This window comes from Molothrus aeneus, chromosome 12 (assembly GCF_037042795.1).
Source record: "Molothrus aeneus isolate 106 chromosome 12, BPBGC_Maene_1.0, whole genome shotgun sequence".
NCBI classification, from domain to species: Eukaryota; Metazoa; Chordata; class Aves; order Passeriformes; family Icteridae; genus Molothrus; species Molothrus aeneus.
Window position 1 is genome coordinate 4,896,278 of NC_089657.1, and position 27,333 is coordinate 4,923,610.

Here is a 27,333-nt window from a genome sequence, read left to right on the forward strand (position 1 = left end):
CCTGGGAATGACATGACCTGTTCAAGTTTTCAGCTTGAGGCACCTTTAAAGAGAATTCTCCTGCCATAAAGGTGCTGATCCTTCAAGAGGACAGCAGCCAACCTCTCCCCTCAGCAGCATCTGTGATAACACTGCCAGGGAGATCCTGTGGCCTTGGGCAGTGCCAGGAGAGGTGAAATTCTGCCTGGGTGCTGCTTGGCAGCTGGAGAGTCTGCAGAGCCAGAGTTTAGCAGCAGCTCTTTCCTCTGCCTCCTGCACTCGAGTGCTTTCATCCTGTGCTGGTGCACAGTGAGCAGCCCCTGCACGCCCACGTGGGATGGAGCAAAGGCAAGAACAGGAAAAAGCCATCAGGAAGGGCAGCCACACTGCAAGGTTTCCTCATGGGGAGGAGAGGGGTGAATTTTTTACACTGCACGCTCCTGGTTGGGAGCATGAAGCTGCAGTTCTGCTGCTTATATTTTGCTCTTGGCAACGGGCTTTAACTCCTGGCTGGGTTGCTGGATTTATCATTTTGAGGAAGATTGAATTAATTGGTTTCCTGGATTTTAATTTATCGCTGTTCTTTGGTTTTGTTCAGTTTTTGGAGGTCTTATTACAGCATGCTCATCATTATTTCTGAGGATTTTGGGAGAGGAGGATGAGATTTAGAGCCCCACAACCTGCTCTGGTGAGTGGGATCTTCCTAATAACCCCAAGAGACTGTGCCTGTCATCCTGTGCAAGCCATCAGTGGAGTGAATCAAAGAGCCCCTTAGATCTGCCATCCCCTGCAATGAGGAATAATAGAATAAATGGGGAATGGAGGGTTGCTTGGAAAGTCTGTTGGCACGTGGCCCTGCCAAGCTCCAGTGCCTGCAGTGAGGGAGAGCACTTGGGCTGTTCCTGTGCCAGACTTTTTCACTGGCTCAGCTGGTGGGGCTTACATGCAAGTCAGTTGATGCTCTGCAGGAGCCAGTTTTTTCATCCTATCTCCAGCTCTCATGGCTATTTTAGGAAGGTGCCATGCAACCCAGGCAGCCTCTGAGCCCCCTGTTCCAGGCACTGCTTTATCTCCAGCTCATTGCCAAACTTCAGCAGAGCCAACACTTCCATGTAGAGCATCATCAAAGGGGCTTCAAAGTGCAAAGCTCGCACTGTTCTCTGGCCTGTCATCTTAAAACATCCCTGTGCCTGTTATTCAGTTATGGTTTAAAGTGTCTGTCCCTGCCTGGCTGGTCCTGAGAAAGAGAATATCCCGAGGCCTGGGAATGGCTCTGCACAGTCCCTGAGTGCTGTGGGTAAACACCTGATGAGTGTGCAGAGCCCAGGTGGCCTCTGAGGCCCTTGGGGAGGGATGGGGGTGGCACGTGGAGTCACCTGGTTGATCCTACAGGATGGTTTGCCAGAGCACAGACCATGAAAGATGTGGCCAGCCACCGTGGAGCATCACTGGCTATTTAGCATTAAGCAGATACTGGCTTCTGTTAAAGGTTAATGGTGAGATAACAAATGATTTAAGGCAAAACCTTGACCCTACTAAAATTAATGGCAAAATTAATTGACTACACTGGAGACAGGACTTCAGCCAAAGGCTTCTTTATGACTTGAAGATTAGCAAGGAGAGGCAGTATGTCTGGAGACACAGTCTGCCCCCATAAAGCTGGTGGGAGCTCTGCCACTGCCCTGGAAGGGATCACTGCAGGTTTATTGTGTCTGTGTGAGCCAGACTGTGGTGCTGTGGCAGGAACCCACTGGCTGGTGGGAGCGGAGACTGGGGAAACTCGAGGTTTTGGAGCCAGGGCTGACCCACTGGGCATGCAGGAGGTATCAGTGAGTCCAGAGGGGCACTGCACTGCTCTGAGGCTGGTGGAGGGGCACTCAGTGGGGTGGGATGTGCCAGTGGCTTGGGGCAGTGCTTCCCTTCCTCAGATCTTCACTCGTGGGAGAGTGGAGCATTTCCAATCCTCATCCATCAGTTTCACCCTGAGCACCTCCCACCGTGGGACGCTGAGTGGTGGCACCCACACTGGCCAGGGCAGACCTGCGGGCTGCAGACAGGCTCCCCAGAATGTGCATCAGGGTGTTTTGGGAGATCTGTGCAGATTGCTTAAAAAGCTTCCACGGCAATGCTGCTATAGCCCCCAACTTCTGTCTGTTATTTTCCTGCTTATTCCTTCAAGCTCTGAGTGGCTCCAAGTGCTGGAACACGATGAAGCTTTGCTCTCCCAATAGACACACCAGGAAACTCTGAGGTCATTCCAACCATTATAACTTTTTCCCTCTTCCCCCCAGCTGCATGCAGGCCCCTTCCTTCCAGAAGGACAGGCAAAGGGTTTTTATTTTCCTGAGATGTGCCTGGCTGGGGCAGCTCCTTATGGCAAGACATTCTTGCATGTGATCTCACATTTTGATCAGGCTGTGCACGTTCAGGGCCAGACATAAGCTGGCTGGTTGTACCAAAGTCAGTGAAGCAGTGCTGATCTGAGGAGCTGATCCTAAATGTCTTCAGAACCAAAGGAAAAACCCACCTCAATGCCAATGAAAACCTCAAGTGTGGGGGCTTCAGTACTAAGCTTTGAAATCTCTTACAGGTTTATGAGTTACAGAGGAGAAGTTTGGGTTTAAAAAAACGGAACCTTTACAGAAAATTACTGGTGATGCTTTAATGGGTGGTGAAGTGCAGCTCAGGTAGGGATTGGGACATGAAATCCTTTAAAGATCCAGGTGTAGGCTTGTGCACCTGGAAAGCAGAGCTGCTGCCTCTGTGCCACTGCCAAAAGCAGGATGGAAGCATTTTGGGATGCCCTCATGGCACAGGCTTTGTGAAGTCACTGTGCAAAGGGACAGCATTGCCTTCTGGGAGAGGGAATTTTGCTTTTTGTTATCTATATTATTTTCTTCGGTGCTCTGACTGCCTGAGCCACTGTGGTGTGCCTGTTTCAGGAATAAATGAGCCAGTTTTTATAATCTATGTACTAATGATGTGCCATAGTCCAATTTCTCCCTTTTCCATCTGCAGGTTTAAGGCTGTGTGCTGACCATTTATGTAGTGAAAATAGTTCCCCTTTCTCTCTCATCAATGGATACATCAGGTGATTTTTTTCCTGCCTATTAAATATCTTTTGGAGCTATTCATCTGCCAGTGAAGTTTAATTTCACACAGCTACCCTGCCAGGAGCTCAGGGAAATAACATGCACAGTTCAGTGCACCTGGGACCCAATTCCTGGTGTCACCCTGGGATGTTTCCAGGAGCACCCAGGCCTGAACAAAGGGGTTTATCTGGGGAGGAAGGAAAGAGCAGAACTGGGGGGAGAGTCCAAAAGATTTCTCATGGAATTCAGAGCATTAGAGATGTGAAGCCTTGCTGGGTGTGGGTGGTTTTGAAGCTCTGCTGATGAGTATTTAGGTGGCTGTCTCTGGCAGGTTGCACTCACTGTGTGTGCACACCTGGGCTGCTGAGCCCAAACCAGGCCCATCCCCAGGGAGAGCAGCTGGGATGCAGGGCAGGGCTCTGAGCCTGTCACTGGCAGACACAGCTCCCAGTTCTGTCCTAATTATGTGCAGCTTACGTGTAATCCTCTCTTCTTTGGCCAGAGAGTTTGTAGGGTTTGGGTTTTGTTGGCTCCTTTTCTTTAGGTTTTTTTTTTTTTTTTTTCCTTAATTTTCTTTCTCTAGACCTTAAAACAAAAAAAAGGCTTAAAAATAGAAGTCAGTGGCAGATAGGCCAAGTGACTTCTTTGTAACTTGCCCAGTTCTGGCAGGGAGAAATCTGTCCTGGAGGGAATACAGCACATTGGGGTTTGCTCCTGACCCAGACCCTTCATAATTCTCCATTCCTGAGCTTCCCTTCAGGAGATGTGTTATTCTGACAGCTTTTTTTTTTTTTGGCTTAAGGGTGTTTTTGGGGTTTTTTTTTTGAGATTTCCTGTTTACACCCTGTCTAATTACTCTTTTTTCTTATGTTTTCCCTAACGGGATGACACACATGGATGTCTAAAAATATTGCATGTAACAACCAGCTTTGCATAAGGAGGATGTTTCTGTCCAAGAGAAATAGCATAAATATCCTGCATGTGCTTTTTTCCCAAATAAACATTCAGGCTTAGGATATTGTAGGGAATTGGTCTAAGTAGCCAAGAAGTAGTTTTTTTTTTTTTTTCTCTGCCTTCTCTGCTGATTTTCTTTTTAAGGATGGATGTTTTAGAAAATCTGCTTTGATGAATTTAGGTGGAGAATTTGTCATATTTTTTGGTGACAAAAAGGGAGGACAACATGTTGTTTCCTCCCAGCTAATGAAACCTTTATGATAATGCTAATTTTCTATGTAGAGCTACAATCTCACCATATGCTTTAATTTCCACACATGAATATTCTGAGAATTGTTTGTTTCCCTTCATTATCTGCCTTTTTTTTACTGAAGATTTGGGTGAATCAGATTCTTGCTGACAGCCTGTAAATTAGGAGAGCTGCAGTATTTTGATGTATTTCTACAGTAGAAAGTGTTTGTCTCCTTTCAGTCGTCTCAATTTTTGAGATTTTGCTGCTTACTTGTGTACAGAAAATTCCAGTGAATTTGGAAGGCTGGATTTTTGTTGTTTCCCAGTCTCTCAGTATGGTTTTGCCAAAAATAGGGCTGTGTAATGTCTCTCTCCTAATTTCCTGTTGGGAATGAGATGAGACACAGAGATGCTTCATGAATTTTATGTTGCTACTTCTTTTACTGGATAATAGCTCAAATATTAGCAGGCTTTTAAAAATAACTGCTAAGATGACCAATTTGGGGCCATGTTGCAAAAATTGTTATTTGTACAGACAATGCCAAATCAATGAGAATAAGCTGAAAACAGATGTGTGTGTGTATAAATATCTCAAGACTGTTCACAGCAGCTCTTGACTGAGGCAGACAGCTGTGCTCATCTCGTGATGGATTGGTCCAACACATAGAAAATCAATTCTATTGTTCAGATTAGCAGGGTGTCCTGAATTAAAGATTAAAGAATATGTATTAGTGAGGGCTCCAGGGCTTTGGGTTTTTGAGGACTCTGGTGCCCTGGGAGTTGGGACACAGCACAAGTCCCTTCCCACAGCCTGAGGAAACAGACCTGCAAGTGGATGTGCTGTGGGGAATAAATCAAATAAGTCACACCAGTGTCATTGGGGGAGTTAAACAGGAGTCCTTTGCTCCTGTGGCTCCAGGAGCTCAGAGTCTCCAGCTGCTGAGCTGGAGGTGCCTTTTCCTGGCCAAAATCCATGGATGAAAGTGATGGAAGCCTCTTCATGAAGCTCTCTAGCTTTTCTTCAGGCAAGAGGATGGGCCCAGGTTATTGGTACCTGTGACTGTGCTGGAGCATTGCTGTGCCACAATCATATCACACCTGGGGATTCACACTCCAGAGCCTGTGAGGTGAGCTTGCAGCTGCCACAGCTTCCAAAGCTGTTGGTTCTACCTCCTGTACAGAAAGGGTTGTGAAATGTGAGTGCTGCCCTGTAGCTCAGAGCCCTGTGTGCACAGGGAGGCAGCTGGATGCGAGGAGAGAGCTGTCTCCTGGAGATGGCCTCTCTGGTGGGTGACATTCCTGGTGTGGGATGGGCTTGTGCTTCCCTGTGGTAGCCATTTGGAGTGATTTTCTTCTGATTGCAAGGACAGGGTGAGCCAAGTGATGTGCTCTCTGCCCCATCAGGAATGGGGTGGGGATGCTTGGAGTGAGCTCCTGCACAGCTGCAGGAACCAGAGTGCTGGGGCTGAGGCTTTGGCTGTGCAGGAGGAGGAGAAGGGCTCAGTCCAGGCTTTGTTTGGGGCTTGGAGCCTGCAGATGCAGGGCTGATGGTCACACCAGCAGATCTGTGTTCCCTGAGCAGGCTGTGGTGGCACACAGTGAGTATCCCTGTGTCTCATCCTGGCTGGAGGATTCCTTAGCAGGAATGTGGCCCTCAGGTGTTCAGGAATGGGCTGGGGGGGTGGGGGCAGAGGGGTGCAAGCAGCTCTTCTTGGAGCTACAACCGCAGGCATCTCATGGCTCTGGACATCACTGTCCTGTGGCTCTGTGCTTATGTCCCCAAGTGTTCCTGGGGTGACACGAGCCTATGGCCACAGAGCTCTGGGGGTGCAGGTGGGGGCTGCCAGGTTTGTCACAGCAAAGGCATTTCACAGTGAGTGCTCTGTCACTGGGCACTTCAGCATCCTCTGCAGCTTCTTGACTGAGCTTTCCAGCACTCTGGGAAGTGGATGTGTGATTTCTGAGGAAAGATTCCTGGTGCCTCAGGTTTTAAATGTTTTCTGTGTGTATATTTGTAAATGAGACTTCTAAACTGTTTCCTTCTGTTGTCTCATCAATAAAATCAGGGATCTTGCCTATCTTCAGGGCTGTTATAGCTGGATAGCTGAATTGAAGCACAGATGATGCTTGGTATTTATTTTACATTTTAATCCTTCCAGATACTTTTCTTTCTCCTCAGCACGAGGCTTTGTGGATGTGTTTGCTCCAACAGAAACGTTTTTTACTTAACAAGAGATAACTGAGGCAATTAAGACAGTTAGAAGTGATTGATGTGATTTCACTGGGTGAAAACTGAAGCAGCTCACAATTAAATGATGGCAACCCTCGTGCTATCTCAGAGCAACAGATGGGGAATGATTTAAAAACAGTATTGGATCCGACACTTCCCAACAGGGGCAGATTGGTAACAGTGTGTCAGAGCCAGAAATCTGCTGCACCTTGAAGGGTGTGCTGATGAAATGATTAATTGATGGTAATGGGCAACTTAGTTACGAGCCTGCCATGGCAGCCCTTCAGCTCTGGGGAACAAATGGAGCTGGGAGTGGATCATAATGGGTTTAAGGGCTCTGGGTGCTGTGTTTGGGCAGCAGGGAAATCTCAGGGAGCGTGCTGCAAGCTGGAGTTGGGGTGGTGCAGTTCTGCTTCCAGACCCAAGGGATGAATTGCTGGAGGTGGTACCTTGCTGGGAGTGCAGGGCCTGGGGGATGATGCTCTGCAGGGAGCAGCACCAGGGGCTGCAGCTGTGAGATCACTGCTGGCTCCAGGGTGGAGCAGCCTTGGGCTCTGAGCTGCTGCTTACCGTGTGGCACTGCTCATCTGGCACTTCTGCACAAACTCATGTTCATAGCAGTAAGACAGGCAAAGGAAGGTATTTCTGTCCTTCTGTTCCTCTAGACTCGCTCTGCAAGCAGTCCTTGTACCAGTGTTGCTGTTTTGGTGGGCAGTGTGATGCTCAGCAGTGCCCAAAGTCGCTGCAGCCCAGTTTTCCAGGACACTTCAGGGAGTTGTGCCTGCAGGTGCTCATCTCTGACCTGCCTGCAGAGCTCCTCAGGAGGGCACTCCCTCTCGGCTTCTGGTCCAAAGGAGCTCCATGAGTGGGACAATGGAGCTGTGTTGGTGTGGGAGCTGGGGGCACAGGGCTGCCTGGGGACAGAGGCCGCTGTGTCTCGGCAGCCCCGGCTGCGCAAACGGGGGCAGAGCTGCGAGCTCTCTGTGGTTCCACTGTCATCACCCAGAAATTGTTTGTTTTTAAGTCTCTGCGAGGCTCGGGTGTGCAGCATGCACAGGGGCAGGAGGTGATGAGAGGGGCTGATGGCACCACAGCTCAACCCTGTCCTTGTCCCTGTCCCTGTGGAGCCAGAGGGATGTGAAAGGGGAAACCATTGTGTGTTGCTGTTTAATCCCTCTGGGAGCCGCTGTCTAAGCAAACACCCCCGGCCTCTGCTCACAGCTCACAATTTATAGTCGGCTGGAAGCTTGTGCTGTCAGGAAAAGGAGTTGCTTTGAGGCTGGGAGAACAAATATGAAAGCCAGGTTTCCTTCACCAACTCTCACCAGGAGAGTGTTGCAAAGCTGGTCCTCACTGGAGGTGCTGAAAGGCCCAGAATTAGAACAGATATTAAATAATGTAAAAGCTTTCATTGAAATGTATTAGATTTCAAAGGGCAGATACTAAAAGGGCATAATGGGCAGCTATTTCTGAATTGCTCGCCTGCTAAGGAGAGGAAGAGACTTAGTTTGCAGGAGACAAATGTGACATGAAAGAGGTGGCTCAGATACAGCATCAGAGGTTGCAAAGCTCATCCCATTCTTTGTGATGCAGTTCAGGCACCTTCTTGATGTATGTAGCTCCTATGTAAGAATCCCATGGAGGTGATGACTTTCAATAGCTGCTCAAGTGAAAATGTTACTCCATCTGTTCTAGAGACAGGTCAATGGACCAGATCTGGGCTGACCCATCTGCAGGGAGGGTTGGATGGATCTCTGTTTCCTGGGCCCCTGTCATTTCTTCCTCACCGGAGCAAAAGCCCAAGGCTCTGGCACTGGCCAGGCTGGTTCATCCTCACATTTAATTCTCACAGCATTTATGGGTTTTTTTAATCTGATCCTGAGTGCTGCTAAGCACCCTTAATTCCAGCATGAAGTTGACAGGAACTGCGAGTGCTGATGCAGCTCCCAGATGGAGTCCTTGGAGAAGGACTCTCAGCTTGGGTATGGAGTCAATTCCCTTATCCATCAAAATCAGACACTTGCTTCACCCTGCCCTTGTCCCCAAGCCTCACATGCTCTGGTGCAAGCCAGGAATGCTGCCCTTGCTGACAGGGCTGTGCTGCTGTCTTTGCAGATGACCGAGGGCCGGCACTGCCAGGTGCATCTCCTCGATGACAGGAACTTGGAGCTGCTGGTTCAGGTACTGACCTCGCTCTTTGGGCACTGGCAGCCAGGGCCAGGTTTCTCTGCTTGTTTTCTTTTGGGGGCTGAACTGAGGGTTGAAGACAGGTTGTACTAGAAAAACTCAGAGAGTGGAATAGGTTTGCTGAGGCAATGTGCTTCTCCTGACACCTGGATTAGCTGAAGGATTTCCCCGCCATCAGTTCTGCATTCACTTTTTGCTTTCACCAAAATCCATACAGGATATTAAACACACCCCTTGTGGTGGTGCTTTTTGCCATTTAGATGGGAAGAAAACTCTGTGGGTTTGAGGACGTTTTTTGTCCCGTAACAGAACTCAAAGCATGAGATCCTCCACTACACGATATTTTCTTAATTGAAAAATCCTTCCTGCCATAAGTGCAGGAAAGCCTGGATGCTGCCTTCTCCCCCAGAAAGAGGAAAGCAGCGCTCAGTCTGTGCCCTTCAGCTTAATGTCATGGATTAAGCACAGAATTGCCTCTCCATGCTCCACACATCCCACACAGCTCCACTGAGACACCCTGAGTCTGATAGATCACTTCTCTATTCACTTGTACAACAGGGTTTTAGCATGGCCATGTCCACTCAAATGTCAGTATTTGTACAGGAAAAATTTTATTTTTTATTAAAAGCCTGGACTGAAAGGAATAAAATAATTTTTATTCTTCTTTCAACAGCCCAAACTTTTGTCTCGGGAGTTACTGGATCTGGTGGCCTCACACTTCAACCTGAAAGAAAAGGAATATTTTGGGATAACATTTATCGATGACACGTGAGTGTGTTTATTTATTTAAACAGCTGTGTCATTATTGCTATGTAAAACCTTACCTCTGATACTGTGGCAGCTTGGCATGATGGAAAAATTGCTTTTTCTTTCAAAGAAGAAGGAATTTCCTACCTTGTGCTTGTGCTGCTTGGCTGGGGAGAAAGGAAGGCACAAAATAGAAAATATTTGGAAAATATCTTCTGGGCCCAAACCAGAGAATCCTTGTAAAATATTTTCCTGATGATTTCACATTTCATATTTGTCTCACGCAGTGAACAAACTGATTCAGTGATAATTTCCCATGTGAACACCCTCAGCTTTCCTCCTCTGCACTTTTAGTAACAACAAAAAGGTTTTGCGTTTATTTCCAAAATGAATTGCTTTGCACCTGAATCTCAAATATATTATTGAGCCTTTTAACCCCAAATTTCCCGAGCAGAGTGAGCTGTGAGGTCAGTCCTGCCCAGGAACCACTCTTCTCTCTCTGAGCCTGTCTGTGGTGCTGTGGGAGATGTGTTCCATGGCATTAACCCAGAGTCAGCTGGGTTCATGAGCTGCAGTCTCACCTGGTGCTCAGGCTCATCTCTCAGCAGGGCACTGAAATGCTTCCCCACATCTGCTGCCTGCAGAGCCAGCCTCTCCAGAGGAGTTACCTTCAGCTCCCCCAAAAAGCTGGAGCAGAGGTGCTCAGGGCAGTGGGGACGTGGAGCTGCGCACTGAAACAGCCCCTAAATAAACCTCTTGTCTAATGGGAATAACATTGCTTCCTGCTGCTCTCCATTGCCACTTTTTATGCAGCCCTGGATGGAAGCCTCCACCTACAGATCCCATCAGAGCCGTGTTTGGGGCCACCCTCTGAGGCACATCCCACTTGCAGGAGCAGGAGTGGCCCTGGGGACACCCTGGAGCTCATGGAGCTGCTCCCTCTGGGGCCCTGACCCCAGCACTCTGTTATTTTTAGCAGCCTCTCACATCTTGGGCTATCCCTGGAATGTTTTTGCCACATCTTTGTCCTTTCACTTGTTGGAAAATACTTCCCCCAGCTCTTCTCTAAATCCCTTGAGGATACTGTTTGTACTTGGCTTGTTTTTTTTCCCCCAGAAGAGCTGCCATGAAATTCTTCTGGATGGTTTTGGTTGCTGGCACCGAGTCGCGGTGAGGTTTAAAGTGCTGCCAGGGGATTATCTGAAAGCTCTTGGCTTCCCCAGAAACTCCAGTGGGATTCCAGGGCCTGCCTTGGTGTATGCACAGGGCTGGGTGCTTGGAGGGAGTGTTGGCCTCTGGAGGGCACCCATGGCTCAGCCTTGCAGGGTTAAGGGTTAGGTAAAAAAAAGGAAATAATTCGATGAGATGTTTGCTTGCCTTGGAGCTGAGGCTTGACCTTTTTAAAGTAACACTTGGAGTAGCTGGGGGCACCGAAAAGAACCAATTTCTGTATTTTCCATCCCAGTTTTTAACCTTCTCCCCAACCTGTTTCCATAGAGGTCAGAGTGTCTGGCTGCAGCTGGATCACCGTGTCCTGGACCATGACTTGCCCAAGAAACCAGGGCCAGCAACTTTGTACTTTGCCGTTAGGTGAGTAATTGTTTCCACCAAGCAAACATTACCACTTGGGTTTATTTGTCACCAAGGGGTTTTGTTTAAAGGAGCTGATTACAGATTTGATAAAGGAAATAAATGTCAAAGCAATGTGTTATTTTTAGAAGGAGATTAGGCCCTGGCTAAGTGCTGCTTTCTTTTGTATGTAACTATGATATAAAGTAGGTTGGAACCTGCTACTTTTTAAACTCTTATTAGGACATGATTCCTGTGGTGGGTTTGGGTTTTGTTTTTTGTTTAAAACCTCATATTTTAAGTATCTTCTTTGCCTGACTTTTCTTTGAGTGTGCTAAATTTCAATACACTTTATTCAAACAATTTTACTTACTTTTTTCCTTTTGTTTACCTAAGGGCTGTCTGTACTTTAAAGGGATTGCTGATGGCTGTTTTGCTCACAGCTTAACCAGTCCCCAGGAAAGAATAAAACCCCTGGCAAAATGATGATTTTGGCCAATGTAATTGCATTACTTTAGGGCTGTTGCTGGCAAAGCTCTGCTGGTTAAGGGCCTGAAAAAACCCCACATCATACGAAACAGAGCTGTGCTGGCAGAAGAGATCAAGCATCATCTTCTTAATATTGTTGGAGTCTTTGTTTTCCTTGCAGTCTGTGAGGGAACGTGAGAGCAGACTGACCTCATTTGCTTTTCAGATCTGGGTAAATTTATGCCTGGTGTGCTCAATTATTTGAAGCACTTCCAAAGCAGAGCCTCTTGTGTAGCTGGGTCAGTTGGCATTGGTGCCTCCCCGTGTCCCCCACTGGTCACCAGGGGAATGGGACAAACAAGTGGCACTTTGTTCTGCCTGAATACGTGCTGGGGTGTGATGGTGTCCAGAGCTCCTCTTCCACACTTAGCAGAAAGAAAAAGCTCCATTTATGAAGGGGTGATGGGCTCTTCACTGTGTTTACAATGATCAGGATCTGGGAGGCCAAAACCTGTGGCTGCCCAAGAAAGCTGTGAAGGCAATCCTATAACTTGAGCATTCTTTTGGTTGGAATTTATGCTCTTTGCTCATTTTGGCCCTCTCTGTTGCAAGGTGGTTCTCAACAGGACAGGGTGTGCAGAGACTTGGGCAGGAGTTAATGTGTGAGGAGTGGGCTTGGAAAGATCAACTATCAGAAGGGAATTTTAAGCTTGACCACTCTGTGGTCATGAGATCCAAAACAGGTAACCAAGGAGGTGGGCAGTGAGATGCAGAGCAGGAGGAGGAAGATACAGAAATAATTAGCCCTACAGAAACAGCCTGATCCATAGAAAAGAGATATTCCAGCAGAAAAGCCACTTCAAAACCTGCAGTTTCCAGTTGCATTACTGGAAATGGAGCAATCTCCAGATTGCTGGTTTTTCTTCATCTCTTCTCATCCCTGAACTTTTGCTGTTCAATAAGGAAACGTGATAATCCTTTGAGATTTCAATTACTGCCAGCTGGCATAAACTCAATCCAGTCACAGAGGTTTTTGGATGGCACACTCAGCTGAAGGGCTCTGTGATGCAGATTGAGGACTTTGACAAACGTCAGCACTGGAAGTAGAAGCAGAATGTGCACTTTATGGTGCTCCCAATTGTGCCTGCCATGCCCTGAACATCCTTATCTCTGTGGTCCAGTGTTCCCCACCTGTAGTGGGAGGATGAGAAGGTAAATCTTGTACCATGGAGGAAATGGAGCTGGGATTGGGGCAGTGCCCCCTGTGCTCTCACCCTAAATCCATAGATCCCACAGCTTCCTGCATTGTACAGGAGTGACTGGGAGCTGACTCTCTTCAGAACCAGAGCTGTCCTGCTTCTGAGGGTAATTCAGCCACACCTGGCCCTGGCTGAAAGAAACTGGAAGTGCAAATGAGGTCATTAGCTGAGGAAAATCACTTCAGGGTGCAGGGAAGGCTTCAGCAGGCTGAGGAAGGTCCACTCTGGGAAGGGCTGGTCTGGCAGGAGGGATGGGAAAGGATGAAGAGTGTGGGTCCTGCCCTCTGCTCTGCATTTCTGAAGAGGAACACTCAAGGGTATTTAAAGTAAAATTTAGCAAAGCTGTTGGGGAAAAAAATACATCAGGTGAGATCAAGAGAAGGTGGAAATACCTGTGGCTCATAGAGTTCATGGGGAAAGGTGAGTCATGGAAATGTAGAACAGCTTTTCAGATGTGTGGGGCAGGCTGCTGAGCTGCCCCTTGGCCAGGCTGCATGCCTGTGAAATGGGTAAATCATCTGCAGAGGCCTTCTGGAGAGTGCTTTAAAATTAATTCAATGGGACACGCTGCAGGAATGTGAAATATTAAAGCAATTACTATTTAATGTCTCACTTTTCTGAAGTCACAGCATAAACACTGCAAGCATTCCTGACACCTGTGGCAGGTCCCAGCTTCTCTGCTCCCTAGCACGTGCTCTGTGCTGCTGCTGGGGGCTTGTTCAAACGTCCTACAGATCATCCATGCCATGATCATCAGTCAAAAGTCAGGGGATGGAGCCTGAGGAGTTTGTCAGGAGCCTCGAGAGCAGCCTGGGGCTGTGGGAGAGATTGGTCTGGCTCTGATTGCCCTGTGTGGGTCATCCAGCCCCCCTGCCCTCCAGGACAGGACACTGGGGTGATCTGCATTGCTGAGGCACTGGGGGCCCAGGTCTGTGCTTGGCTGGGAGAAAGTTGTGTCTCCTGCCTAGCATTTAGTGGGAGCATCTGGAGCTGGAGTGAAGGGAAGGGTTCTTACTAACATCTCTGCTCTCCTGGAGGGAAGGTGGTCCTGCAGGGCTCCCAGACACCCCTGTCTTCCAGCAGAGTGCTGGACTGATTTCCCCACCATGTTTGGAGTGGCTTTTTCCACTGCTGTGACTTTACCTGCAGGGGAGAGAGATGGGCTTTGCTCCTGTAGCATTCAGGGTTTTCATCTAATTTGAAAAGTCATCAGATACCCAGGATCTATTGAACCAGGAGTCCCTGTCCCCTGTGTGCTGTCAGGCTGTGATTTCTGCTTGTTCCCTCCTAAAAGGCAGGAAATTAAGTGCAGTAGCTCATAGTTCCTCTGTGCTATTTTATTGCTGGAGAACAAAACACTGAGGAAATAAAATGACTTGGGAGGAAGATGAAACCTATTCAAGAGAGTCACTCATGGTTTTTGGTTCTTTTTTTAATTTTCAGGTTCTACATTGAAAGCATTTCCTTTCTCAAGGACAAAACTACAGTGGAACTGTTTTTTCTGAATGCTAAGTCCTGTGTACACCAGGTAAGACTTGGAGCTTCTTCTGCATCTTTCTTCTGTTGCTCTTTTGCCACATGCTCAGTCCTGAGAACTTGGTAGGAGCTGTGTCTGATTTCTAGAACTAATTGAAGTATTAAGATCTCAGCATGCTGGCTCTCTCCTTGCCTTGAAAGCTGATGCTTCGTGCATGTGAATCGGGCTGATGATGCTTTCCCAGCCCTGCTGTGTGCTCAGTGCTCTGCAATGAGTCTGAAATACTCAAAAGCTTTTAAGTTGCTTGAAATCTGGGTTGTAACTTCCCAGGTAGGCTCTGCTCAGTGGCACATTCTCCTACAGTCTGCATAGCAAACAGTGCAAGTGTCTCTTTACTGACCTTTAATCAAACCTGTCCTAGGAAGAAAAGGCCTGTGAGGAAGGTCCTGTGTTGTGGATTTTGTCCCCAATTCCTTTACTTCCTGCCTTAATTCAGTGAGATAGTAAAGTAACAGTAAATAGTAATAGCAAATCCTATAAAGCAGCAATCACAACCAGTTGTTGGAATATTTTCTTTGTGGTGGAAAAGCTTCCACTGTTTTCTTAAAATATTCAGATTGGTAAAATACATGTTTTTAAAAGGCACATGAGGATGTGGTAATGAAAATCTTAAAGATTAAGGTTGATTGTCTGCAGGCACATCTTGCTCTGGAATAAGAGTGGTGTGGCAGCCAACTTTGCCATGCCCGTACATGCAGCTGCAGTTCAGTGAACTTTACTCTGATGCTTCTGGGATTTTCCAGTTAATGTCAAACTCTGGTGCCTTTTTGTTTTCACTCATGGTTCAGTCAGTCTGAGAGGGTCACTTGGTTCTTACAACCTTTCCTTGGGAAGCAGTCCTTGGTGGTGGAGCTCACTGTAGCCAGCCAGAGCTTTCACCTTTAACATGCTTCAGATTCTGGAGGATTCTCATTCAGGATCCAGTGTTCATTGTTTTATGAAAGCATATAGAAACCTCAGAGGGGTTGATGGCAGAGCTGTGACTGTGCTTTGTACAGGAATTGCTTTCTGGAAGAGTGAAGGAAATTGGTGCATTTTTACAACATGCTGAAGTTTGAAAGATGCTCAAAGAACTTGGGGCCTCACTGGTTATGGTTATTAAAAAGCAAGTCTTCATTTGACATGTCTGCCACTTAAAATGAACGGTCTTGGCAGCTTGTAGCCATCCTTAAATTGCTCCTTAACTGGAGCAGTTTAACAAGACAGCACAAATAATTTTGGGATTGGAAAATGGGTCTGGTTTTGGGATGGAATGTAGAAAATGCCACTGCTGTTGAAACAAACCCTACCCAATATTAACACATTTGGGTGCCAGTATATGTGTTTATATGCATGTATAAAGCATATCAGAAAGCAAAGGAGAAGAGAAGCATAAAAAAAGTTTGAAGGCAGGCTGGCTCTTTTATTTTCCCCTGTGGTTTGCAAGGTGCATGCTCCTTGTAGCAACCCAAAGTGTGCCATCCCTGTTCCTTCAAGCAAAACTGCCAGGAGCAGGGGGTGTCTGCTGTTTCCAGTTTCTGTGGGCAGCAGAGGGATGAGGATGAGGAGCATCACTTCCTCCTGAGAGGAGGATCTCTGGGCAGCTCCAGGTGATTCAGCACACAGGGAAAGCTGGGGAGGCCTGGCTCTGCCTGCAGCCCTCTCTGTGCTGGCAGTTTCACAGCCCAGCTCAAGGCTGTGGCTCCTTCAGCAGGAGCCAGTTCCTCTACTCTAAAGCAGCTTTTAACTTTCCAATTAACCCTTGTAAAAATGCTCTGTTCTACGTGACAGACTTGGGGTCAGTCTCCAGGTTTCAGGTAATCATGAAGGGCATGTGGGGCCAGCCCTCATCCTGAGCCCCTGGGATGGGGACAGGAGGATGCACAAGGGCCCCTCAGATGTGCCTGTCCTCTCCCCTGGTGCTGCTGGCTCCTTTGTGGGGCAGAGAAGGAGCCAGGGGATGTCTGATTAGGAGCATCCCCAGCTGCATGAGGGGTGTAGCTGATGCTCACTGATGACAGCCAGGAATGCTCCCTGGCATTTCTCAGTCCTTAATCCAGCTCCCGGAGGTTAGACCTGCCTCAGCTTGGCTTTTTGTTTTTGCCTTTTTGTCCCTTTCCTTTCCTTGTTGTGTTCTTGGAGTGAGGACACCCCAGTGTGTACAAAGCAGGAGCCCCCACCCAGCCCATGTGCCCAGGAGAGCTCCCAGTGCATGGGCAGTGCCAGAGGATGCCCTGCCAGGGCAATGTCCTAACCTGGGTCTCTGCATGGAGCCTGTGCTCTGTGTGGGCCAGGAATGTGGTTTGGGATAGATGCTGCAATACCTGGGCTGTGCTAAGCCCTGTGTGGATAAGATTGCTTCAAAGTCAGTTGTGTTTCTTTGCTTTCACAAAGGTGTTTCCAAAGTTTTCGCTGTAGCTTTTCCCCACAGGGAAAACCCAAATCCAGGGTGGTGCAAATGCCTGATGCTTGAGTGCTCTTGTGACATTCCTGAGCACTGGCATGTGTTGACAGCACAGCAGAGTGTGGGTACCTGTGCTCCCTTGGCTTCTGTCTTTGGAGGACAGGGATGTTTCTGTGAGCAGGGAGGGGGTGATGCTGCCCTGCATGTGCCATGGGCATGCCAGTGCTCCTGCTGGCACCTGGGACACACCAGGAGAGCCAGGCAAAGGCTTGGGCAGGCACAGCCAGCACAATGGCAAAGCTCTGTGCCAGCCCTTCCTGTGCAGGGGATCTGTCCTTGGCTTACAGGGTGCAGAGGCTGCAGCAGAAATGTATTTACAGTGTTCTTTGAGATGTCTGTGTGTGAAATACTGTAAGGGGCTGTTTCTAATCAAAGAGAATGGAATCTCCCTAAGGAAGTCCAGCACCTCTGGGGTCAGGCTGGAGCTGCTGGGCAGTGTGTGCTGGCTGTCTTGTACCAGCTGAATGAAAATTTAGGGTAAACACTATAGCATGTTATATTCTTAGTTACATAATATATTACAAAATATGATCATGAGTAATAAATAATGAAATCAAAACCTGCATGACAGCTCTGAAAAGGGTGAAGGCTTGCTTGCTGTTCTGCAGTGCACAGCCATGATTCTCTTCCTCACCTTTCAACCCCACATGCCTTCTTGCAAGTCTCTCTGCTCCTTTCTGCAAATCAGGTACTGCTTCACCCTGCCAGGACTTGGAGGAATCTGGGCCTTGTGCATTTTGCAATCTCTGTAGACATTTTGGCAAGGAAGGGACAAGATAGACAATAAAATCTCAGCTGCCAAAAATGTATTTCTTTCTACTCCCCACCCACTCCCCCACCTCTGTGCTCCTCTCTACAGTCAAAGCTGATTTGTGCCTCTGGGCCCTTTGCTGGCACGTGCCAGGTTCGTGCATCCTCTGTGACCTGTGCTGCTCTCTGTGCAGTCTCCTCTGCCTGTGAGCAGCTGGGGAGCTTGGGGGGAGACCCCTTTGCCTGCAGCACAAGAGGGCTGAGAGCTCATTTTTACTTTTGTGAAGCCCCCTTAGCATGTGAACAGAACACAACGTGTGCGGTTGCACTTGGTGCCCCCTCACTGCACAGACCTTGGCATCCAGCTGAGACAGCAAATGCTGCCAGAGCTCTCACCCTGCCCCTGCCCATTTCCCCCTGCTCTGGTGCTGCAGTCCCCAGGCCCTCTCAGTGCTGTGTGGTCCCAGCAGCTGGCTGGCTCCTGCTCTGCAGCATCCACGCTCTTGGAGCTTGGAGAAGTCACAGCCATTGCCAGGAACAGCTTGGACCACCGAGCAGGAGGTGGGAGCTGGTGATAATTATATATCCAGGTCTGTGGAAGTGCTTTCCAGTGACTTGGTTAAAAACTCGTTTATCCACATGTATTTTGGGAGAATGCAAAGGCTGGAGCTGCTTTGTGTACATCTGGGCTCTTGTTTCTTACGTGCCTCTCTTTTCCAAGGCTGTGAGTTTCACTGCCTGAGAACCTTCAGTGGTGACAACTTCAGTTTAAAAGCCTTCTCACCCACCATTGACTTCAAGAAGCTGGGTTAAGATTTATAGCTGTCTGAAACCTGCTGTACAGCTGGAATTTAGGAGAGGGGCAGCCTGGTGCAGTGGGTACCTGAAATGGCTGTGTTTGCACAGGGAGCTCTGTAAATTGTTCAGTGTGTTATTGCACAGCCCGTGACCATAGCTGGGATGCTTGCAGGGAGGTGGGTCAGAACTGGTCACACACAAGCTGATGATAAATTTGGAAAGATAAATTAATCTTTTCTTCTTTTGAAACAGCCAAGTTTGGAAAAATAACACCCTACTTGGCCAGCAAAGCACTGTCAAGTTTATTGTGCATTAAGGCCAACCTCCATATAGCTCTGCAGTTGTATGGTTGAGTCTTTGCCAGGCCTTAAAATATGTTCTGTAAACTAAGATCTTGGTCAAGTTGGCTGTGTTCCCCATTTCCTCTGTATCTCTGGGTGTTAGGGGGTTTATTTAAATTCCCATTTGTTTCAAGGACTTGTAAGAATTGCTTTAAAAAAGGGAAAAAAAAGGGAAAAGTTAAAGGAAATGTAAGTTTTCAGAGGAGTCTGTGATAGCTCCATGAACAGCAATGCTTGTGAGCACTTGGCAGCCTGGAGACCAGTGCTGACCAAGAAGAGCTGTTGAAACAGACCCCTGGTGTGAGCATAAAGTCTGGCTGGTTCCCAGCTCCTGGGGAGCAGAGTGGTCATATATCAGAGAGCTCTCGAAAGTTTTATAATGGATATTTCCTAATTCTCCCCCACCTCCAGGGAGAGGGGAACGTTCCCATGTAGCCTTGTAACACAGTGTAGTCTGATCCTAGCCAAGGCTATTAAACACCCTCTGTCCCTTGCCTGAGTTGGCTGTTTTGCTCCCAAAGACAGCACATGTGAAGCCCAGGTTGAGGTTCAGCAGGAGCAGTTGGCTTTTTGCTCCTCCAGGGCTGTTCTCTCCTGTGGATTCTGCCATGGCCCAGCCTCATGTCAGCAGATGAGGAGGATGGAGCCTGTGAATAGAATGTGACAGGACCCTGCTCTGGTGTAGTTTGGCAGATCTCCATGGGCCCCCCACTCTGTACCCCCAGAGACCTCACCTGGGGCTGTGCTGGTGGCTTTGGGGAGGGGGCTTGGCTGTGGTGTGGGGACAGTCCAGGGGCTCCTGAGAGTGCTGAGGTTGATCCAAGTCCTGCTGTAAAGGGTGCCCCAGGGACCTGTGAGGCTCCTGGGGAGGTGCAGGTTGTGTCCCAGCTGGGCTGGCCCATTGAATATGAAAATTCAGTTGATTTGCAGCCAGAGTTCTGTTCCTCATGTCTCTGGATGTAGTCACCTCCTCCTGGGACCAACAACTGGGTTAATTGCCATGAAGAGTCCTGCAGCTTTGATGTCCTGGCCACAGAGCAAAGATGCTGTGACAGCTCAGCCAGTTCTGTTGTTGTGTGTGTTGATATCTCACTGTGATGGTGGGGTAGGAAAGCAAAAGGCTGTGATTATATGTTAAGGCTAATGACACTTGCTATGTGCCCTGGTTTGCAAACCAGGGAAGTCCTCATGCCTTTCCCCATTCTCTGCTTTTACTCTTGTATTAATGAGAAGAAAGCAGCAGTAAATGTGTTCCTGTTGCACTGTGCAGGTGAGTCCTGGAGTAGCTGCTCCTCTCCCTGGAGTTTCATCTAAATGTTGGCTGAGGCACAAAAAGCAGAGGGAAATGGATGAGAGTGGCTGGCAGAGACAGCAAAATAAAGGGTGTAACAGGGAAACCTGAAGCTGTCCCTTACCACTAACAGCTTTTATTTTTGAGCTGGGTTGGCCTCAGCCCCTGAGGTGGGAAGCAGCAGGTCTGGCCAGGGAGGAGGTGCATCAGCCTCTGCACATGCACTGAGCTGTGTTTGGTCTCAGCCCGTGCTCCCTTGTGCTTGGTGTGAAGGGCTGTGGGGTTCCATGCATGAAATAGAAGCCATCGTGCACCAGCTCAATGCTGTGAAGCAGCTGTGAGGCTTTCTGAGCCACCCAGGCTGCAGGGCCCCGTGGGGGAAATGCAGCACAAGCAGGAATCTGGGGTGTTCCTCCGAGGAAGGTCAGGAGGAGCAGACTGCCATTTGCTCCTCTAGCAGCTCGTATTCTGCTGCTTTTGTGCTTTGCTTTACCTCCCTGAGGTGCTGGAGGCAGAAACTTGCTTTGCTGTGCTTTTTCTCAGCTCAGTTTCTGTCCTTGGGAGCTGAGTCCCGGTTCGGGTGCTCAGCAAATCCTAGAGCAGCTGATGCAGGAGGGAGTGGGATGGTGCCCCCAGTGTACTGCAGGGCAGTGAGAACAGCAGGTGACACCAGCAGGGCTCAGATGTAGGTGTGCATGCTGGTAATTGGGACAGGCAGTTGAAAGCTGGAGTTGTCCATGTGCTGCCAGTGTTTGCGCAGTAATTAATTCCCCAGCACAGCCACCCCGGCGGGGCGAGTGACAGGATCTGCCTGACCCAGTTCCTCCTGCACAGCCTGTGTGGTGGAACAGGTTGTGGCCAACACCCACTGCCCTCCCCAGCCTGGCAAAAAAAGGCCTTAAACACCGAAAAGCTGCTCAGCTTTCGGCGCTGCTGGGCGGTGCCAGCCCATCTCTCTGGCTGCCAGGACACGGAGCAGGGATCCTGCATCCCTGGTGGGAATCACCTCTGTGCTGGGTAAGGGCACGGGGTGCTGCCACTGCTTTGTTCACTTGTGCTGGGTCCACACCCAGCTAATTGCCTGCCTCGGTTTGGGTCCTTTCTTTCCCTCTGACTAATTGCACCCTTCTTTCAGCTTTTTTTAAAGCACCTTTCAGTAATCACTGGTAATTATATTCAGTCTTGTGGCTGTCTCGAGGCTATTCAATCATGGTGTGTGCATTTTTGGGGGTGTCTTTGGCTAACACAGATTTTTAAGGAATTAGTTTGAGGGAACAAGCGTGTTGGTATCTCAGCTCTCAGATCTGCAGGTGAAATGATTTTGTTGTCAGCCTTTAACCTCTGGAGGTCACATGTGGTTTGAACAAACCATGTCCATTTCCACTTCTTGCTCTAAAGAGTTAAACATGACAGTTCCTGTGTGTGCTTATTTTTTTAAATCTGCTTTAATCTGAGTTTACAGCCTAAAGATTTGCTTAACACAGTTAATGCTCATCTGACTATCATCACTCTTGATCTGAGTTTTCATCAGGATTTCAGACTTGTATTTCTATGGCAGTAAATTCTAGTGTTGTTGCTGTGTCTAATGAGGGTTCACTGCTCTATTCATGACCAAGCTTGTGATTTTTATCACATTCTAAGTCCATGTCTGTGTAGCAAGAGCTCCTATCTGAACTGGGGGCTGAATTCTGCCCATGGGCCCTGAAGGTTGAGTTGTTCTTAACCAGATGCTGAGATAGTGACCTACTCCTGCTCTACAGTAATTGCCAACCAGTTTGGACACCTGCTGTAGCCTTTTATTACTCTGATGTTTATCAGGATGACAAAAGCCACCACCTGAATCCACTGGACCAAGTTCAGTGTTTAGATAAGCCAGTGGTCTCCCAGCTGAATCTGTCTCACTGGTTAAAATGATCGCCCCTGTGCAAACTCTAATTGAAAAATATCAGTTTCATCCCCTCCCTGGAGCTGCAGTCACCAGTCTGTTTAAACTCATTTACATCTCAGATGTAGGAGAGTCAGATTCCATTATCTGAATGACATACATCTACTTAACCTTGTGCTGCTGACCTTGTTCCCACTCAGATAAATTTAGGAAAACCTTCCACCTTCATCTTCAACATGTGTCTGTGGGAGCACTGGCTGCCCTGGCTCTCAGGGCCCCCCACTTGCTCACTGAAGCCTCTGCTGGAATTACCCTGCCAATGGCAGGCAATGCAAATTAATCTTCTTACAGTCATTCTCCTCATCTATTTTTGAAATCTGACCTTGCTGATAAAGCAATACTAAGACAGAAACCCCCATCTGCCAACCCCCAGGCTGAAGGATGATTATAAAATCAAAATATTGCCTGAGTGAGTGAGAAGAGTCATGGTCCTGCACTTCAGAACAGCACATGTCACTGTCTGGATTTGTGTCAAGCCAAGGGCTGTCTAAACTCCATGACAGCCCAGGGCAGAGCTGGATTACATTACAGCAATGGCCAATTGGTGAGCCAGATGGCAAATAATGTTACATTATGATGAAAAAGTACTTCCAGGCTCAGAGGGAATTGCCCAGGACACTGTCACTTGGAGAGCATTAGTCTGTCAGACACAGGCTGAGCCGGGCATCCTTTGCTTCAAATCCTTGCTCTGCTGCTTAGCTACTGCAGCACTTCAGGGCAGTCCCTTCACTTCCCTGCACTTTTTTTTTTTCTTTTTCTGTGATTTTTAGTCCCTTTAAATGATGGGTTGTTCTTTGGATTGGTTGTGGTTTTTTTGGTTTTTTTTGGTTTTGTTTTTTTTTTTTTTTTTTTCCTCCTGAGCCTTGCTTAGAGTGGCCCCAGTCTCCTGCCACTGTTCCTGTGTGGTGGCAATAACTGTGTGGGCAATAACTAGGGCTGGTCCACCATGTTCTGAGGTTTGCAGCAGCTGGAGAGCCGTGATGGCAGCCCTGCCCCTGGGGTGATCTGTTTGTCCCCTTTGCTTGGTCAAGAACATCTTCAAGAGGTCAAGTTAGGGAAGACCCTCTTGCCTCTTCACTCTTTACAGCTTCTAAGCTGTAAATTTGAAACTGAGGGCCCTGGCACAGCAAATGCCTCACTCTGAAAGCAAAGTGAGACTTCCTCACCTGGAGAAGCCAGTCCCCCTTTGTGCTCTTTGGGCTCCTAAAACCCTAAATGAAGTGGTTTGTGGGATCACTGTTAACACTTGTGGCCGTGCCATAGCAGCCAGTAAAGTGACCAGAGTTTCTTAAGGCCAGTGTCTAGCTCTAGAAAAAAGCAAATAAACACAGAAGAGCAGCCTCATAATTACTCTTGCTAATTAGTTAATGGCTGTGAGGTGCTTTGAAGATGAAAAGTGAGGAGGTGCTTGGTTATTATGTCCCAAACACCCCTGGAAGGGCAGCAGCAGCTCCTGCTGTGGCTCAGCAGAGTCTGCTGCAGCAGCTCATCCAGTGCTGCTGAGCTTATCTGGGAGCCAGCAATAAATCAAGAGGGCTTTGGAGAGTTAAATCTCCTTGAGTTTCTTGTAGGCTTAAAAGGCAATGAGCCCCATGTAGCTGACTCTGCCTTGGGGCAGGGCAATGGTCTCGGTGAGCTTTTAAAGCCCCTTCTGTCCCTGTTTTCCCTGATTTTGTGATCCAGGGCAGCTTTGCTGAGCCAGAGCTCACCTTTCCTGCTGAGCTGAGGTTCCCTGTGGTGGCATTTTCTCATATCTGAGTTCTTTGTCTGCTGGGGAAGGACACCATGGTGCTGGGGTGACCTGATCTCCTGTAATCCTCTCACCACCACAGCTGGCATCAGAGGTTGCTTGGGCAGATGCAATTTAAGCTTTCAGAAAGCCAGCTCAGCTGTGCATGACAAAGACTAACCTGATACAGACCTGGAAGTAACAAAGTGCCTTAAAATTGCACCTATGTGAAGAGTTTTTAGGCTGCAATCTTGCCTCTTTTCTTAAGCACCAGCATGAAAGAGATCTGAAGGAAGGATGCACTTCAAGCTATTTTTTTTTTTTCTCTGAACTTGTGATGCGCTCCTCCTCTTCTTCTAATAAAATATGTCTGGGAATGCTTTGGGGGCTACTCCTGCATAGCTGGTGCCACACCTGTTGGGAAGGGGAAATTCCTCCTGGTCTGCCTGTCAGAGAAGGCTGGGGGAGTGCTGCTGCTGGAATGTTTTATTGACAAAGCTGGCAAAAACACTTCCTTTCCATGAAAATTGAATTATTTGTTTGTTCAACTTTTGAATTTACTCTCTGTGGGCCAGACCTGCAGCTGTGGTAAATTAGCTCAGCTCCAGATGTGCCCTAATATATTTTGAGATGTCATTTCCCTGTATCTGTATGTGATTCTGTAGATCTTGCTGCTGCCCTGGTTTTGGCATTATTTCAGCTTTTGGTCTGCTTTGTCTCCTCGTTCAGCCAACAGATCCTGGGGCTAAGGGTGTGTTGGGATCTCAGTGACATGAGGCAGGCATCATGTCCACCATCTGCATTTGCAGAAGGTCAATAAGAAAAATCTGTGTTCCTGGGCTGCTCCATAGGCTCAGTTTTGTGCTTTGCCCACTGTTAGCAGGATGCAGGAGGAGTAAAAGAGTGCAGCTGTCAGTGCATCTCCTTTGCTCTTCCAGTGTCACTGCTGGTCCCTGAGTAGAACCAAGGCCAGGGGTTTTCCTGGTAAGAAACTAACCTGGAAAGTTTGTACTTAAGCTTGTAAGCAGGAGGAAAGGAGGAAAAAAAAAAAAAGATCCTCATGTAGTTTTGATGCTTTGGCACCTGTGGAGTTTCTGAGTACATCGTGCTGTTAGGACAGGGCTGGTTTTGGGGTGGTGTCAAGGCACAGGAGATTTCCAGCATGGATTCCATGCAGTTTTTCTGAGCATTGCTCTAGAGCTTCAGTGGAGTTGGAAGAAATGAAAGCTGTAGGATGCAGACTGAGCAGGACAAAGGACTCAGTTATGCTGCCCTTGTGATTAATCAGTGTGGCTGGTTTAGCATCAGGGGCCTGTGTACCACAATCACAACAAACAAGGAATGGCCCTAAAACTGTAAGCAATAAAAATCTTTATGGAGAGATGGATGTAGTTCCTTGGTTTTCTCTTGGCTAGGACAGGGCTATCCCAGTGGACACATGCACCCAAATGAATGGAGAGCAGAGAAATGAGCTGGGAAATAAGCAGCCTTTCCTGCAGATGGTCTCAGGGGTTTAGATCTTGTCAAATACTGCTGTTTGTGGAGCTGATAGGTGCTCCTGGGTGCCATCCAACCATGTATCTGCCGTGGCCCATCCCTGCAAGTGTTGAATGCCAGGTCATGGAGCAACCTGGTCTGGTGGAAGGTGCCCCTTCCCAGGGCAGGGGGCTCGGGATGAGATGGCTGTTAAGGTCCCAAACCCAGCCAGTCCATGATTCCATAGATTCCAGTCTATGACACCCAGTCTCTGATGCTGTGACCTGTGACCCTCACCCATTAACACCCCTGGCTTGCTGCGTGCCAAACTGGGGCTGGCAGCGCGCCGGGACCGCGTCCCGCTGAGCTCGGGCGCAGCAGCGCGGGGCAGCACCCCGTGAAATGCAGCAGCAGCAGCCGCGTTCGTACGGAGGGCAGGGCTGGGGCTGGGGCTGGGCTGGGGCTGGGCAGGGCTGGGCAGGACGGGCCGTGTGTGCGGCGGTGGCAGCGGGGACACGGGGCGGGAGCGCCGCTCCGGCAGCGCCGCCTCTGCCGAGCCCCCTCCCTCCCTCCCTCGCTCGCTCGCTCCGGCCCCGCTCACGCTGCGCTCTCTCCCGTGCAGGGACACATCGAGGTGGACAGCGAGACCGTGTTCAAGTTGGCCGCCCTGGTGCTCCAGGTGAGTGTCTGCCCCGGCTCGGTTTGGCTCCGTTTATTCCCTTCCCGGAGTTTTTCCTCCCCCCCCGCAGGGTTGTTTGTGGTCTCCGCGGCAGAGGAAGCTGGAACACATAGGAGTTCTTTTTTGAAATGTTTGTTTGAGGAGTTTTAAATGGAAAGAGTAAAAGCTAATCAAGGGAAGTCATTTATCTGGGCAGGTTTCCATTCAATTTATCACTTAGCCCTAATTTAAATACATTCCAGAGATCTGGGAAGAAAAGTGTAAATATTGTGGCTAAATCAGCTATATTATGCCTGTGAATCTTCTTTTCCGAGCATATGGTTTTGATACCTCTGTTATGTTAAAATATACAGTGTCATTTTTCCCTCTCATTAATCTAGTTTTGTTCTACTGAGACTTAAACTCCAGTTATTTACCACTTTCTATGAAATAAAATTCTGCCTTTAAAAAACTGGGGTTTTCCCCCATTGCATTGTCACTGACAAAGTGCCACAGCAGCAGCTCCATCTGCCTGAACAGTTGTTTTCATCTCGAGTGAGCACAATTCCTCCCAACTGCTGACCTGACTGTACAGCCAACCTTTGCCTGGATGGGAGAGGAGGGAGAATTGTATTTCACTTCTTGTGCAGTAAAAGCAGCATTTGATTTGCAATGTGAAACTCATCCCCGTTTTGGAAGCAGTTTTATTTGTGCTGTAGGTGGATTGTCTACAGCTGGGAGCACGAGGGGCCAAGTCCAGCTCTTGAGGCTCCGTGTTTTGCAGGGAGTGTGGTGGGGGTCAGGATCTGCCTGCAGAGCTGTGGGAGTGGGGAAGTGAACAATGCTGGGAAAATCGAGGGTTTTGAAGAGATCATGTTTTAATTCTGTCACTGTTTTTCAATTGTAGGAAGCTAAAGGGGACTATTCCAGGTAATAACATTTTCCTTTCTAATACTGGTGTGCTTGATGGATGTGTTTTTCTGTGTTGGCATTGTATTGCAAACAATCACAAATGGGGGTAAAGTCCAGCTGCGAGCAGTGCCCGAAGAAAGTGAAAAGTGCTGCTGGGCTGGATAAAATCTGAGTCTGCAGGGTGAGTAATGCCTTTTGTGAGCAAACTCTGAGTCAAAACAGTGTTTGAGGCCACCACGCTGTGCTCCCCTCCCAAGTGTGGGTGCCGCAGTGGGAGAAAGGGAAGCTCCCACACTTCCCTGCTGGGAAAACCTGTGCTTTGCCAAACTCTTGCCAAGAAGACCATTGCCTGTGCTTCTGCTGGCCTGTGTTTGGGTCCCTGAGGGTGACCTTGCCCACAGCCCTGCCCGTGCAGGGACACAGCCATCAGCTGCCCCGGGATCAATGAGCCATGTTCTCCTGCAGCTGCCCCGGGGCCTCTCCCTCCCCACACTTGACCCAACACTTGTGTTCTGGCTGATGTGCGACCCCCTTGCTCTGCTTGAGCTGTTTAAAGCTGCATCATCAGGTCTGCTTTCCCCTTGGAGGTGCTGCTTACCCAGCTCTGATTGTGATAAGGAGCTGAGGGGGAGCAGGTGGGGTCACCTGGACCTGCTGGAGCCACGGGGAAAGACCTTCCATTAGAAGCAGCTCACTGAGCAAATAGAGATCCAGAAGATTGGCTTTGGTCATGTTAA

At 48.5% G+C, this 27,333-nt stretch overlaps 1 protein-coding gene across 1 annotated transcript in view; it reads left to right on the forward strand.

The window, feature by feature from the left end:
- FRMD4B (FERM domain containing 4B) overlaps positions 1 to 27,333 on the forward strand; it is a 78,095-nt gene that overhangs the window by 10,917 nt on the left and 39,845 nt on the right. The window contains exons 2-7 of the mRNA XM_066557962.1: positions 8,602 to 8,667; positions 9,347 to 9,441; positions 10,918 to 11,010; positions 14,160 to 14,244; positions 25,649 to 25,705; positions 26,592 to 26,614. Of these exons, the coding sequence (XP_066414059.1) occupies positions 8,602 to 8,667; positions 9,347 to 9,441; positions 10,918 to 11,010; positions 14,160 to 14,244; positions 25,649 to 25,705; positions 26,592 to 26,614 (419 nt within the window). The remainder of the gene's footprint in view (positions 1 to 8,601; positions 8,668 to 9,346; positions 9,442 to 10,917; positions 11,011 to 14,159; positions 14,245 to 25,648; positions 25,706 to 26,591; positions 26,615 to 27,333) is intronic.